Source organism: Otolemur garnettii, unplaced genomic scaffold (genome assembly GCF_000181295.1).
Source record: "Otolemur garnettii isolate 467f Iridium unplaced genomic scaffold, OtoGar3 scaffold00107, whole genome shotgun sequence".
Lineage (NCBI taxonomy): Eukaryota > Metazoa > Chordata > Mammalia > Primates > Galagidae > Otolemur > Otolemur garnettii.
The window spans coordinates 5,597,904-5,612,752 of NW_003852502.1; the positions used below are offsets into that span (position 1 = coordinate 5,597,904).

The 14,849-nt window shown below is 37.5% G+C and overlaps 1 protein-coding gene across 2 annotated transcripts in view; it reads right to left on the reverse strand.

The window, feature by feature from the left end:
• The window catches only part of SENP6 (SUMO1/sentrin specific peptidase 6), a 105,923-nt gene that overhangs the window by 72,278 nt on the left and 18,796 nt on the right, over positions 1-14,849 (reverse strand). For both annotated transcript variants that reach the window (XM_023517263.1, XM_012809526.1), the window contains exons 3-5: positions 13,689-13,749; positions 2,019-2,164; positions 1,080-1,175 (exon numbers count right to left, since the gene is read on the reverse strand). In XM_023517263.1, coding sequence (XP_023373031.1) covers positions 1,080-1,175; positions 2,019-2,164; positions 13,689-13,749 — 303 coding nt within the window. The remainder of the gene's footprint in view (positions 1-1,079; positions 1,176-2,018; positions 2,165-13,688; positions 13,750-14,849) is intronic.

Genomic DNA, 14,849 nt, shown 5'->3' on the forward strand with positions numbered 1-14,849 from the left:
GCCTCCCAAGTAGCTGGGACCACAGGTGCCCACCACAATGCCCGGCTATTTTTTGGTTGCCGCCGTCACTGTTATTTGGCGGGCCCGGGCTGGATTTGAACCCGCTACCTTAGGTGTATGTGGCTGGTGCCTTAGCCACTTGAGCCACAGGCGCTGAGCCTCTTTCTGTCCTTTTAAAGTTGAATTTTTCAAGTACTTTATGTGAAAGCAATGACAAAATACATATATTTAAGCAAAAAAAGGTTTATCATCTTAAAAGTATCAGAGAGATTTAAGGTTTTTAAGCCAAAAATCTGTTACAACAAATAGTAGCATATATAGCAAGGGTTGCTAAAGTTAAAGACCTGTTTTCTGAACAAGTAGCCTAAATAGGACATAAGAAAAGAATGAAGAACAGCATCTAAAATATGCACCAAATCTTTAAATCTTGTAAGTTATAAAAAAATATTTATAATGCAATAAATAGATTCTGCAACAGCTGGAGTTGAAGAACTTGAGTCAACTAAAAGGAAATATAACATTCCAAAAGTAGTTCTAAACAGTCATCAAAAGCATTTACAGTGCCAAGCTTTCCCTAACTGTTATTTTCATCATTTCAAGGTTTAAGCAGTACTTTCAAGACCAATGAGAACTCCTGAATCTAACTAGAACTACTAAAATAAACATTTTTTCACACACTTAAAACTAATAATGTGATTTGTTTTGATATTATGAACTCTTGTAAACCTTACAAAATAAGGTAATGACTATAGTGTTGTCTTTAGGGCTAAACTACCAGCTGAAGACACCTTAGTTAAACATTGTGAAGTCAATGTTAAGAATCCATTTAATTTAAATATCTTCTTAAATCTTCTAAATTGTAACATAAGAGAATGGGTCTTACTCAAAAATTCTTTATTTATAAGATGTGATTAATTCAAAAGTAGATATAAAATTCTAGGTCGTAAGTTATTTCAGAGATACATGTCTTTACAGACAGTGGTAATGGTCTGTAAAGTTACACAAAGAAAAATACAGTGAAAAACTTCATTAAAGAGAACAGCATGTACACATTAAACAAAGACAATCAGAATCCTTACCTTTGGGCTGCTGTTTTTATCTGTGGATGAGCATGCTGAAAACGTCTACCATGAACTACAGTTCCAGAACATACTGTTGCATTTTGTGTATTTTCACTGCAGATTTAAAAAACAAAAGATAATTTAAACAAGTAAAAATTGCACACTTATGAAACAAATCTTTAAAATCTGAGCACAGAAAAATCTTTATCACAAACAAAAAAAGGTTTATAGATAAACGCAATTAGCCACGTTAAACTGTCCATTAGGAATTCTCTACTTCCTACATCTGTCTTTAAAATAAATGTTTCCGATCTAACTCAAAAACAATACAGGAGAATACTAGAATAACAGAGATCAGGAGTTTTAACGTCTACTTCTAATTCTGCCACTGACTTGACAGTTACTTAGCCTTTATGTATCAAGTTGTCTATGTATAATTTGACACATAAAATACTAATTTCAACCTTATTCTTGGGTTGTTACTAATAGACCAATCCTATCAGTAGCAGTGGTTCACTACGTCAACCACTAGTGAAGGTGAGTTATATCTGTAAGAGAAGAGGAATAAGAAATCTTTATTTTAAAAAAAAGTTCTTTGTGGATATAATTTTAATCTCCTAAAGATGACTACCTGCCCTATGGTGTCATCTGCTTACTTTTCATATTATAACTGAGATTCTACTAAACTACATGAAAGCAAACTCGTGAGATCCCAGCCTACTGAAATGTTTTTGATAATATGTTTTATTCAGAACAAAGAAATCACTGCAATCAATCTTACTCCCAAAACTCAAAGCAAAAAAAAAACACACACCGGAACCATCCTATCCCTTGTCCGTTTTGACAATTTCAAAAGAAATGGTAAAGTTGAGCCTATTGGCCAAAAAGGCAGTTAACTTTTGGTGTCAAATCCTTTCCTTATCTTTTCTGTAGGAATGTGTGGTGAAGCACCTATACCTCAATTTCTTATTGTTGCTCAACATGTTAAGTCCCATTGGGTTGCCTTTCAAAGTTTTAAAACCGTCAGTCTTGTTTCGTCTTACATATGTCTTCAAGATGAAATCACCAGAACTGGTAGCAAGAATTTCAGGTCGACGATTTAACTGTAAAAAAGATCCATATATGTTAAAAAGTCAATAAACACCATAATACGATAATCTACCAACAACTAATTGAAAACCTGTTTTTAAAAAGGTAGTAAGTATGTACAGCTTCTAGGGATGAGGGAGAGGGGTAGCACCAGCATGGATCAAGACTAATTCAACTGTAATACTTTTCTTCTAAGGACATACATGGAGGCCTATTACATTATTTTCTTTTCATGTAAATCTCTCCAAAGAAAATAAGGGCAGAAGATCTTAGCATAGCTTTCTCCAGACAATAAAAAACGGGCATTTCTTCGGATTAACAGTTCTTGTTGCTATCTGGAGAACAATACTACCAAATCTGACAATTAGATGTCATTTCAACTCGTGCTTTTTTTAAGGACTTTTGCAGTCACAAGAATGTTTCTATATAGACACAAAAACTGAAATAATGTCTTCATACATTCATAGGTGCAAATAGTAACAGTCACCTTGGGGAGATCACAGTATAACAGGATGCCCCTTAAAGTCTTCTCAACAAAGAAACCTGCCTTTGTTGCATTCATTGCACAAGACATTTGAAAGACGACTTGAGAATCTTTAAGACAAAAAGTTCTTCAGTTCTTAGTGACAATTTCCCCAAAACACTTTAAAAAATCATTCTTAACTACCTTAATTTTATATTTGAAAAACAGCTTAACATTATTTACTCTTTTATAAGAAAATAGAATAAATCAATTTTTCCTCCAGATACATATTTTTTGAAGTAATATAATTAAAAAAATTCTTTTGAGAGGGTTTCTCATTATGTTGTCCAGGCTGGAGTGCAGTGGCTATTCACTGGCATGGATAGCACATTACAGCTTCCAACTCCTGGCCTCAAGCAATCCTTCTTCCTCAACCTTCTGAGTAGTTGGGACTATAATCACCAAGCTCCCTTTCTCCAGTTAATTCTATAGCAGTGGTTCTCAACCTTCGTAATGCCACAAAGTATTTTCTTCACTGTTAAAAAGGAGTCACGACCCACAGGTTGAGAACCGCTGTTCTATAGAAATGCCATAGTGTGCTCAAAAACAAAAACAAAAGCAAAACAACTCAAAAAAGTCCTCCTAAGAAGAGACTTAATTATGCCAACACCATTCTCATTTGTTGGCACATCGACATGCCATAATCCAAAAATCAGTCTATTTTTAATGAACTATTTATCTCCTTCTCCTTCTTTCAAGCATTTATTTCCCACTATCTTATGAGGTAACAGACTATGAGGAACAAGGTCAGAGGGTTGAGTCCAGATTTGAAGCCTCTTTCCCATGATGCACCTGTTGATTCCAGAGGATGCTAGCTGAGGGGCTGGGAAACTGAGTTCAACTTCCAACAGGCTCACACAGCTGGAGAACAAGAGTGGAGTCCCAGATCCACCAAATACAGAAGGCCTCATAAACACCTCAACATTTGAGGAGCCAGGTGCAGAGGCATGCACCTATAGTCTTGGAGGTGAGAAGATCACTTGAGCCCAGAAGTTCGAGGCCAGCTTGACCAATAGTCTCAAAAAAATTTTTTTAATTAAAAAATTTATGTCAGGCATGGTGGCTCATGCCTGTAATTCTAGTACTCTGGGAGGCTGAGGTAGGTGGATTGCTTGAGCTCAGGAGTCCAGCCTGAGCAAGAGCAAGATCTTTTAGTCTCTACTAAAAATAGAAAAAACTAGTTAGGCATTGTGGCAAGCACCTGTAATCCCAGCTACTTGAGAGGGTGAGGCAGGAGGGTTGCTTGAGACCAGGAGTTTGAAGTTGCTGTGAGCCATGCTGCCATGGCACCCAACCCAGGGCAATAGAGTAAGACTGTCCCAAAAATTTAAAAAATTTTTAAAAAAAAAATTTCTATTAGGATTACAGTCTTTAAATAAGGATAAATGAGAACTATTATAGTACTCACAGGCTGAAATTCAGCTTCTAATCATTTCAATTTCTAGCTGGATTAAGGCGGTTATCAAATGTTAGAATACATCAAAATTACCTGGATGATTTATTGAAACAAATTATTATGCCCCACCCTTGCAGTGTTTTCTGATTCAGTAGTTCTCAGGTAGGCCCGAGAACTTGCACATCTATTAGGTAATCAAATATGAAATGTTCTACTTTGAATCATAAGTTTAGCTTATTGTGTCTCAAGCAAGAAGCAGTACAATAATAAAAGTATGTGCCTAAATTATCTATACAGTTTTGACATCTTAACAGTACCTTGTTTATGCCAGCAGCAAAGAAGTCTGGAGAGTAAGTGGAATGCCAGAGGACTGGCCGGTCTCTATGGACCAATCTTGGCTGCATAATCACAAGATACTCCCTATCTTACAACTGGTTGCAGTGGCTTGGTTTCGTGAAGCTGCCTTGGATAATAATTTCAGTGCTGGACCACCAGCAGATACCACTTGCTTTCTTTGATGAATATTTAATTTAGAAGTATCTTTTGGCACTTTGCCTTTATCCATCCATTCTTCCGAACCCTTGTGATTGTCAAAACAATCAATTTTTTATCACACATCACAATACAATACAGAAATGGTTTGGCTTTGTGTTGTGACAGCAAAGGAAAGGCAAGCTTTGAGACAGTTATCTTCTGAAGCTTACTTAATTCACACAGAACCCATTGTCCAGCTTCCTTACATGCCTGATATGCTTCAAATGGTGCAGTGTTGTTGGAATAGTAACATCGAACCTTGCTGCTAACTCACACACAGGTAGAGATGGATTCATTTCCACTTCAGCGCATCATTATCCACGTTGGTCTCAGGTCGCCCACATGGCTCATTTTCAAGATTAAAACCACCAGAAGAGAACTTCTTAAACCATGAACGTACTGTGTGTTCATTAGCCACATCTTTCCTACACACTTTGCTGGGATTCTGTGCTGCTCTTGTTCTACGACAAAACTCACATTCATGGCTTCACAAAAATTGCTCTAAAAAAATTTTGAAGGATAATCGCAAACTCACATGTGTGTTTGAAAGAATGAGGAAATACCTCACAATAAAAATAAAAGTGCCAAAGTGAAATGCCAAGAGATATCATCTGTCAAATTTAGTGATTGAGGAAACAGGACATTTCACACTTAACAACCTAATAAATCCCCATTTATTGATTAAATCCCCATTGACATTGATGTGCTGACCAGAGGATCACATTTGAGAACCCAGGGACTGAGGTAATCTGAGTAGTAGTGCTACTGGTCATTAGGCCTAAAGTAAAGTAAATATATTTCCTCTCTAGAGTGAGAGATTATCCTAGGCCACAAATTAAGCCATTTTTCATATGTAGTATCTACCACTCATAATGAGGCTCATAAAGAAATAAGATAACATGATCAAATATCCAGAGAAAAAACTGAAAATAGGAACTGAACTACAAGAGATAAAGCTAATGGGGTTATCACACTACTTTATCACCTTCAGGAAGAGAATATAATCACTTCTGGGTTTGGTGACCTTTTTATACAGGAAATGGACTCTTACTACTGTGGAATAGTAAACGCCACAGCTAGCCAGGTAACTTTCCTTGTAGTCATGTGGGTATTACTGTCTAGCCCAAGAATGGACAAACAAGTAGGAAGTCAGTAACTATTCATTAGTTCCCAGTTAGAAACACAGGTATCTTCAAATAGAAAGCCCACCATATGGCATTTAAACTTTATAACAATTGTATCCCTATGTTTTAAAAACCACTGAGCTTAAAAAGCAAAGTAACTTTCCCAAACTAAGTAAATGGATCAGAACACAGATTGGTCTGACTCCAAAATGCATGCTTTCCTATACTACATCGCAAGAGGAATTTTTATAGTGCTGTTTGCAGAAATATAATGATGGTTCTTAACAAAGGGTGAAAACAATGTTACTTCAGTGAAGGCTTAAAACCATTAAGGTACAGAATATCTCATAAGTCAATAAAATATATCTGAAATACTAAAAATGTCTTTACATTGATGTGGAAATTAATCTTTCCTCTTAAGAATTGTTTAAGCCAAAATTATCTATTCAAATATATAGACAGGTACATAACAGCTAATTCAACCACGTTTCAGTTTAAGTGATTACAAATTTTCCAAATTTCTTTTTGAGGAAGCATTTAGGCATAGCTATTGATAACCCAAATCAAGAAGATACAGATTGTCAAAGTCTTCAATTTCCCAGTTCTGTTGCCTATAGGTTGCTATCAAAAGGTATATATACTTCACGCCACAAAAATACAACTTCTAGCTTTTTCAGACAAGTTTCCTTAGAAAAACGTTCCCTACCATGTTACACTTAGAATGTAGCTCTAGGGGGAAAAAAAAATCACTACACAGCAGCACGTTAAGAGTATAAATTTATGAAAATTCTTTTCACACAATTACAAAATTATAGGAAATGATTGTAGCTTGCAGAAAATTCACAGGCAATTGTTGAAGTAAAACACAACATCTAAGTTATTTTAGACCTGGAGTATTTACTTGTCTTCTAATTGTTTTCCATCATTTAATTTGTGCTTCTATCTTACACATCTACTTCAAATTTACTGGGAGGAAAGAGGTACAAAGAAGCAAAAAACTATATGGCTAATTATGTCACATTATGTCACACAGTACAGTACTCCTATTAATAAAATCAAGATAACATATTCAGTCTGAAGGTTCCTAAACTTTAATCTGCCCCCTACCAGCTTAAGATCATTTTCCAGGTATGTAACACCAAGAGAGCTACTGTGAAAAGATGAATCCATCTGTTCAAAACTAGATCACACTACTGGAAAATCACCTATAATCGGGGCTTCTAACGTCAGATCTGCAACTAAATGTGCAAATGAACACCAGTTTACAAAGATTCAATAACACTGTGTGATAATGATAACAAAATGTAATTTATGAAAAATTGCTAGTGCCATGCACTATGTAAATTACATAGTCTCATGAAACTCTCACAACACTTCTATACAGTAGATAGTCATCAGCAGGCCTAGAACTGGATATTTTTTATTAACTACTATAATATACCGCCCACACCAAAATGCTATATAAACGCTTGTCTGTGGTTTTGCTTTCTTGGTTTCAGTTATCCATGGTTAACTATGGTCCAAAAATATTTTAATTTAACCATTCTCCTATCAATAGGTACTGAGATTATAAAGTTTTGCTATGATATTATCATTGAATTTTTCTGAGACTGAGAATAACATTCAGGCAAGAGAAATACATACTAATTCATATAAGTGCAAATGAGGCCCCAGAGACTATGGCAGTGCTGTGGGGCATATGGTGAAGCCAGGAGTAGTGTACAGAGCAAACACTCTCACACTCCAGCAACCTAATCAGAAAGCTTGGGGATAGCTACTTTGTTGATGTAATAGTTCCAGTACCTTATCCCAGTCTATAGTGTATGTACTACCTACCCAAGGTTTAAGGAGTTCACTTGGGGTTCTACATTGTACCCCTCAAGGATAAGGAAGGGCTACTGTGTGTTTCTCTCAACTGGATATCAATCTATAGACTACATTTACATAGTGCAAACAAAGACGCAGGAAATCAGTAAATGTTTTTTGGAAAAGGCTAGAGATGTTTTAGGCTTTGTTGGTCACGTACTCTGTTTCGTCTACTCAACTCTACTCAAATACTCAAACCTGTTGTAGCACAAAAGCAGCCACAAACAACACACAGACAAATGAGCATGGCCATTTTTCAGTGAAACTTTATTTATGGACACAAATTTTGAGTTTCATATACTCTTTACATGTCATGAAATAGTATTCTCTTGATTGCTTTTTCCAGCATCTAAAAATGTCAAAATCATTCCCTATAACATTCATTAAGTAATCATCAAATTATTAGAATTTAAGTTCCACAGGAAAAACAAACAAAAATAACTATCAGTTTTGCTCCAGCACCTAGAACACTGCACTCAATACATACATGCTCAATTAGTGAATATTAAGACTATGTCTACTAGGAGGCCCAGAAAGAATAATCTAGAAAAGCAATACCTAAAGAGATAATAGCTAATTTTTTCCTCATAATTAACAAAAGACATGAATCCTTTACCTAAAGAAGTACAGTAAGACTGCAGAAGCCCAAAGATAGAAGATTACTCCATGAAACACAAAAGATATAGTCATTATGAACCAAAATAATAAAAGCTTTCTCCTAATTCCAGATACATTTGTAAATGGAGAAAAGGGGCTCTCCTAATGATCCTAAAATGGGCCTACATAATAATAAACCAAGGTATGCAAAATTTATCAAGCCCAGAGAGACACATGTACAGGACCTCAGTCACGTACCAAACCAGGTTTGGAAACAACTTTCAAAGGCATTTTGTTCTTGCTTTTCTTCCATGCCCATAATTTCCTATCTAGCTGATTAATCACCTAAAATGTGGCAAATCATAGCCCTGCTCATTACCTTCAAGTTCCTGGAATTTGCAATACAAAGAACAATGTAGAGCCAAACCACAGATTTTTTTTTTTTTTTTTGGAGAAGGAGCCTAACTATGTTGCCCTCAGTAGAGTGCTACGGTGTCACAGCTCACAGCAACCTCAAAATCTTAATCTCTTGCCTCAGCCTCCCAAGTAGCTAGCTGGGACTATAGGCACCTGCCACAACACCCAGCTATACTTTTTTTTGTAGTTGTCATTGTTGTTTAGCAGGCTGAGGCCGGGTTCAAACCCACCAGCCAGTGTATGTGGCTAGCGCCCTAAGGACTAAGCTATGGGTCCCGAGCCAGGTTATGTTATTTTAATGTAAATACTTGGTAACCAATTCAGGAACTGTTTATTTTGTTTTGCTTTTGCTTTTTTAATTTTTGTTTTGAGACAGGGTCTTGCTCAACTGCCTAGGCTACATTGCAGTGGTGTCAGTAAAAAGTATAACTTACTAGCCGCTCAAATCTTGGCAAAGTGTTTTTTTTGTAGAGACAAGAGTCTCACTTTATCGCCCTCAGTAGAGTGATGTGGTGTCACATAGTTCATAGCAACCTCCAACTCCTGGGCTTAGGCGATTCTCTCGCTTCAGTCTCCCAGTAGCTGGGACTACAGGCGCCTTCCACAATGCTAGGGTATTTTTTTGTTGCAGTGTGGCTAGGGCTGGATTTGAACCAGCCACCCTCAGTATATGGAGCTGGTGCCCTACCCACTGAGCCACAGGCGCCGCCCACTGGCAAAGTTTTTTTTTTTAGTGTATTGCCCCAGAATAAGAAAGCCAGTTACTCAAAAGACTAGATTTTTTTCTTTTGAGACCCAGTCTCACCCCCTCTCCCACAAAAGAGCCATGGTGTCATAGCTGACAGCAACCTCAGACTCTTGGGCTTAAGCAACTTTCTTACCTCAGCCTCCTGAGTAGCTGGGACTACAGGCGCCCCCTATAACACCTAGCTATTTTTAGAGAGGGGGTCTCGCTCTAGCTCAGGCTGGTCTTGAACTTGGTGGTCCCAGTCTCCCAGAGTGCTGCGATTACAGGCGTGAGCCACCACACCCAGCCTCTAAAGACTAGATTAAAAATTATTTTTAATTTTTAAATGTATGATTTCTTTCTTTCTTTTTTTTCTTTGTTTGAGACAGAGCCTCAAGCTGTCCTCCTGGCTAGAGTGCTATGGCATCACAGCTCACAACAACCTCCAACTCCTGGGCTCAAGCGAGTCTCCTGCCTCTGCCTCCCAAGTAGCTAGGACCACAGGCGCCCACCACAATGCCTGGCCATTTTTTGGTTGCAGCCATCATTGTTGTTTGGCAGGCCCGGGCTGGATTCGAACCCACCACCTTAGGTGTATGTGGCTGGCGCCTTAGCCACTTGAGCCACAGGCTCCAAGCCAAATGTATGATTTCTGAGAGGTTCTGGCACACAATGGGATAAGGATCTGCGAGAAATGAAAGGAGTCCAGTTCAGGGACAAGGAAAGACTTTAACAGAGTTAAAGTGAACAGATTCACTAATGACAGATGAAACCACTGCTAATGTGCCTGTACTGATTCTTGGGAATAAGACTAACAGACCTAAAGCCATCAGTGAAGAGAGATTACAAGAGATGTTTGGCTTATATAGTCAGACAACAAGAAAGGGCAGTGTATCTCTGAAAGCATTAAATGCCCGACCCTTGGAAGTTTTTATGTGCAGTGTGCTCAAAAGACAAGATTCTGGAGAGGGCTTCCATTGGATGGCGCAGTACACTGACACCAACCCGTACTGGCTCCAAGTCTCAGCATTCAGGCCTACTAGATTTTATCACTCAACATGCATAACTTGAATTCCATACATTTTTGTTGCTTATAAATGTTTTTTAGATTATTAATATATCAACTTAATTTGAGAATTGAAAACTGATTCAAGTAAATTTGAATATCACATATATCTATTAGCTTTCTAATTCCATAAAATAATTCATTTTTACAGTTTAATCTGACATTACCCAAGCACCATTTATAAAAACAATTTTCCAGCAGTACATTTGAAGCACTTTTTAATAACATGAAACTATAGATATTGACCATATTTAAAAGCTCATCAGGTTAAATTTTTCATGTACTTTTTTGGAACTAGTTTTTAAGTTTTAGATGTAGGCCCACCTATATTAAGTGTACAGTTAATAATTAGCTTATCAATAATTGCATGATGCCTTATAGTTTCCAATAATATTTTTTCGTATGCAAGCATCATGCAATAAAACAAACTCTAATGTTTGGCAAAAAAAAAAAAAAAAAAAAGGGAAAAAGGAGAATGGAGACTGACTAGGTGTCAGGTCAGCTCTTACAGTTGTAAAAAGATTTCTGTTAGCCTTATCAGTATAGCTGACATGGGGTCTCTCTGTCTCACTCTCCTGCTGCTACATTCCAGACTAGGCAACAGTGCAAGACTCTGACTCTAAATATAAAAATAAAATAAAATAAAATAAAACAGGGTAGCATCTATGGCTCAAAGGAGTAGGGCACCAGGCCCATATACCAGAGGTGGTGGGTTCAAACCAGGACCCATGTAAAAACTGTAAAGATAATAATAATAATAAGATAAAACAATGTTATAAAGACCAAATAAAAAAGTGGACAAAGGACATTAACTGGCACTTATCAGAAAAGAAACAGGAATGGATTAAACGTATGAATATGTGTTCAACCTCACTCATAAAAATACTGTAAATTAAGATCATACTGAGATACTATTTTCATTAGCAAAGATTAAAAAGCTGATAGCATTGTAACAAAAGTGTGAGAAAACAGGTACTTTAAGGTGTTGCTGGTACAAAGTATAAATCAAGTATATATACACCAAAATGAGAAAGGTACCAGTCCTGATTCAGCAACTCTACTTCTAGGAACTCACCTTATAGACATGCTGGCATTTATACAAAGGAACCCATACAGAATGCTAATTTACACATTGTTTTATTTACTTGCGACAGAGTCTCACTATATTGCCCTTGGTAGAGCCACGAGTTCAATCACTTAAACTCTTGGGCTTAAGCGATTCTCCTGCCTCAGCTTCTCAAGTAGCCGGGACTAGAGGCATCTGCCACAATGTCTGGCTGTTTTTTTGTTGTGGTGTCATTGTTGATTAGCAGGCCTGGGCTGGGTTCAAACCCACCAGCCCCAGTGTATGTGGCCTGTATGCTAACCACTGAGCAACAGGCACTGAGCCATATATATTGTTTTAGAAGAAAATTAAAGTTGGCAACACTGTAAATATGTGTCAGTGTGGTGGTACTGATTAATAGTACTTCACATAAAACAGTACTTTATGTATCTACTGAAAGGAATGAGAGTACTTTTTAAAAACTCTTATGAGGGGTGGACCCTATGGCTCAAAGAAGTAGGGTGCTGGCCCCATATGCTGAAGGTGGCAGGTTCAAACCCAGCTGCCAGCCAAAAACTACCAAAAATAAATAAATAAATAAATAAAATAAAAACTCTTATGAGGTGGCCATGCCTGTGGCTCAAAGAAGTAAGGTGCTGGCCCTATATGCTGTAGGTGGTGGGTTCAAACCCAGCCCCAGTCAAAAATTGCAAAAAAAAAAAAAAAACAACGCAAAACAAACAAAAAAATCTCTTATGAGGCTGGGTGCAATGGTTCACGACTGTTATCCCATCACTTTGGGAGTCCAACGCAGGTGGATTGCCTGAGCTCAGGAGTTCGAGACCAGTCTGAGCAAGGGTGAGACCCTGTCCCTACAAACTAGCTGGGTGTCGTGGCGGGCACCTATAGTCCCAGCTACTTGGGAGGCTAAGGCAAGAGAATCACTTGGGCCCAGGGGTTTGAGATTTCTGCAAACTATGATAACGCAGTTAACTCCACAGTAGATAACTAAGGAGACTCTGTCTCGAAAACTAAATAAATAAGGACTCTAATGAATGGTCTCTGTTTTAGGAAAAACTCTCCTCAAACTGTGCTTTCAACAAGAACACAGAAGACTTCTGTGACCAAACATCACACACCAACCAGCAGACTTCAGCTGGGTGTCCTGTCTTCTAATTCAATTCCAACATTACCTTTCTTTTTTTTTTTTTTTGAGACAGAGCCTCAAGCTGTCCCCCTGGGTAGAGTGCCATGGCATCACATGGTTGCTCATAGCAACCTCCAACTCCTGGGCTCAAGCTATTCTCCTACTTCTGCCTCCCAAGTAGCTGGGACTACAGGGGCCACCACAAGGCCCAACTATTTTTTGGTTGCAGTCGTCATTGTTGTTTGGTGGCCCGGGCTGGATTCAAACCCACCACCTTAGGTGTATGTGGCTGGCGCCTTAGCCACTTGAGCCACAGGCATCACGCCAACATTACCTTTCCAGAGATAGTATCAGGTCCCATTAGTTGAGGGCTCCGTCCCTATAATTGACCCTCTTTTCCAGCAATTGTAAGTCCAGGCCTCCAGAACTTCTAACAGATTGGCTTCAAAATGGGATTCCCGTGATCCCCTCTTTGTAGTCAATCAATTTGCTGAAGCAGCTCATAGAACTCAGGGAAACATTTACTTAGCTTACTGATTTATCATAAAGATATTACAAAAGGCTATGGATAAAGAAATGCACTGGGTAAAGTCTAGGGGAATGCTAGTCTCCAGGAACCTTCAGAGTACAGGGTGGAACCCTCTCTGGAATGAGGATCTTATGACCCACAATTGGAAAGGCAGGGGAAGCCAGAGAAATTCTATTGCTGAGGTCTGCTCCTGAGGCCTAAAGAGCCCCAAGATTATAAAAAGGACTATGGGAATTCTGAGCCATACAAAAACCACATATACACGTGTGTGTGTGTGTGTATAAATATATAAAAAATACCACAGTCTCCAAGACATATAAAGTTAAAGTAAGATCAGGAAAACTGTGCAGAGTATATTACCAATTGTGTAAGAGGGGGGTAGAAATATACATCTTCTTTATAATGTTTCAAATATTTCTGAAATGACAAAGAAGAAACTAGGAATATTCTTTGCCTCTAGGGCAGGGAAGTAAGCGGTTGAGGCTTACAGTTTAAATATTAAGGCTTCTTTTGAGGTAATAAATTTTAGTACGTAACCTGAACAAAAAATTTTAAAGCAGCACTTGCCTTTTTTCCTTTTGAGGTTTCAGAATCCTCATCTTCATCTACATTGAGTAGATTTGCCCCACTACATAGAAAATAAAGGGGGAAAAAACCTTAGTAATAATCACAATCCATACATTAAATTCAGAAGTTTATCATCTATGCTCACCTACTTCAGGGAAAGGGTCAAAAAAGCAAACTTTTAGGCTTGCAAGCCCTGTGGTCTCCATAGCAACTACTCATCTTTGCCACTATCGTATGAAAGCACCCATAAACTATACGTGTGCTTATGTTCTAATAAAAAGTATTAATAAAATCAGGTAGCAGGAAGATCAAGCCCATGGGCCATAGTCCTCTGATGCTGCCTACCACGAATGAACACACACTTCTGACTTCTGTTTTTTAACTATGGATTTTATTTATTCTCATTTTCCCATTCTATTGTCGACTGAAAATAACAGAAGACAGAGAAAACAGTGGAGGAGAAACAAACTGGCAAGAGAAAAAAGCCTTAACTAGTCAAAAGAAAATAAATCCAATGGTACTGTCATAATAGATTAATTATATCTCCACCATTCTTGGAAATATCAACACTTTGCTGAGAATAGCTCGCCTAAGATTATCAAAGATCACACTAATATATCTATTAACAGTCCATATTAATGTCTATATATTAAAAAAACTGAAATCCCTTAGGACCCATGATGAACCAAAGAGAACATTTCATAAATGAAATACACTAGACAGCTAGCAGTTAAAAGACAATTTTTTAGCAATAGTTATGGCAAGAAAATACAAGTCAAATATACCTTTTTGAAGACAACTCTGCTAAGGTATTTATAGTAAAATTCTAGCTACTTATAAGAAAAATATAAATGTTTTATTTCATTACTGTTTATATACATCCCAACTTAATATTAAAAATTCTCTTTTAAACACTGAACAAAAATGTTCCAAATGTGATATACTTTCTATTTAGCTTAATTGTAGATTTAATTTTAATTTTTAAAAACTATATAAATGCTGAATGTAATAAAAATTATTTTATATTAAAAAATAATCAGGGCTCGGCACCTATAGCTCAACCGGCTAAGGCGCCAGCCACGTACACCTAAGGTGGTGGGTTCGAATCCTCAGCCCGGACCCGCCAAACAACGATGGCTGCAACCAAAAAAAAAAATAGCC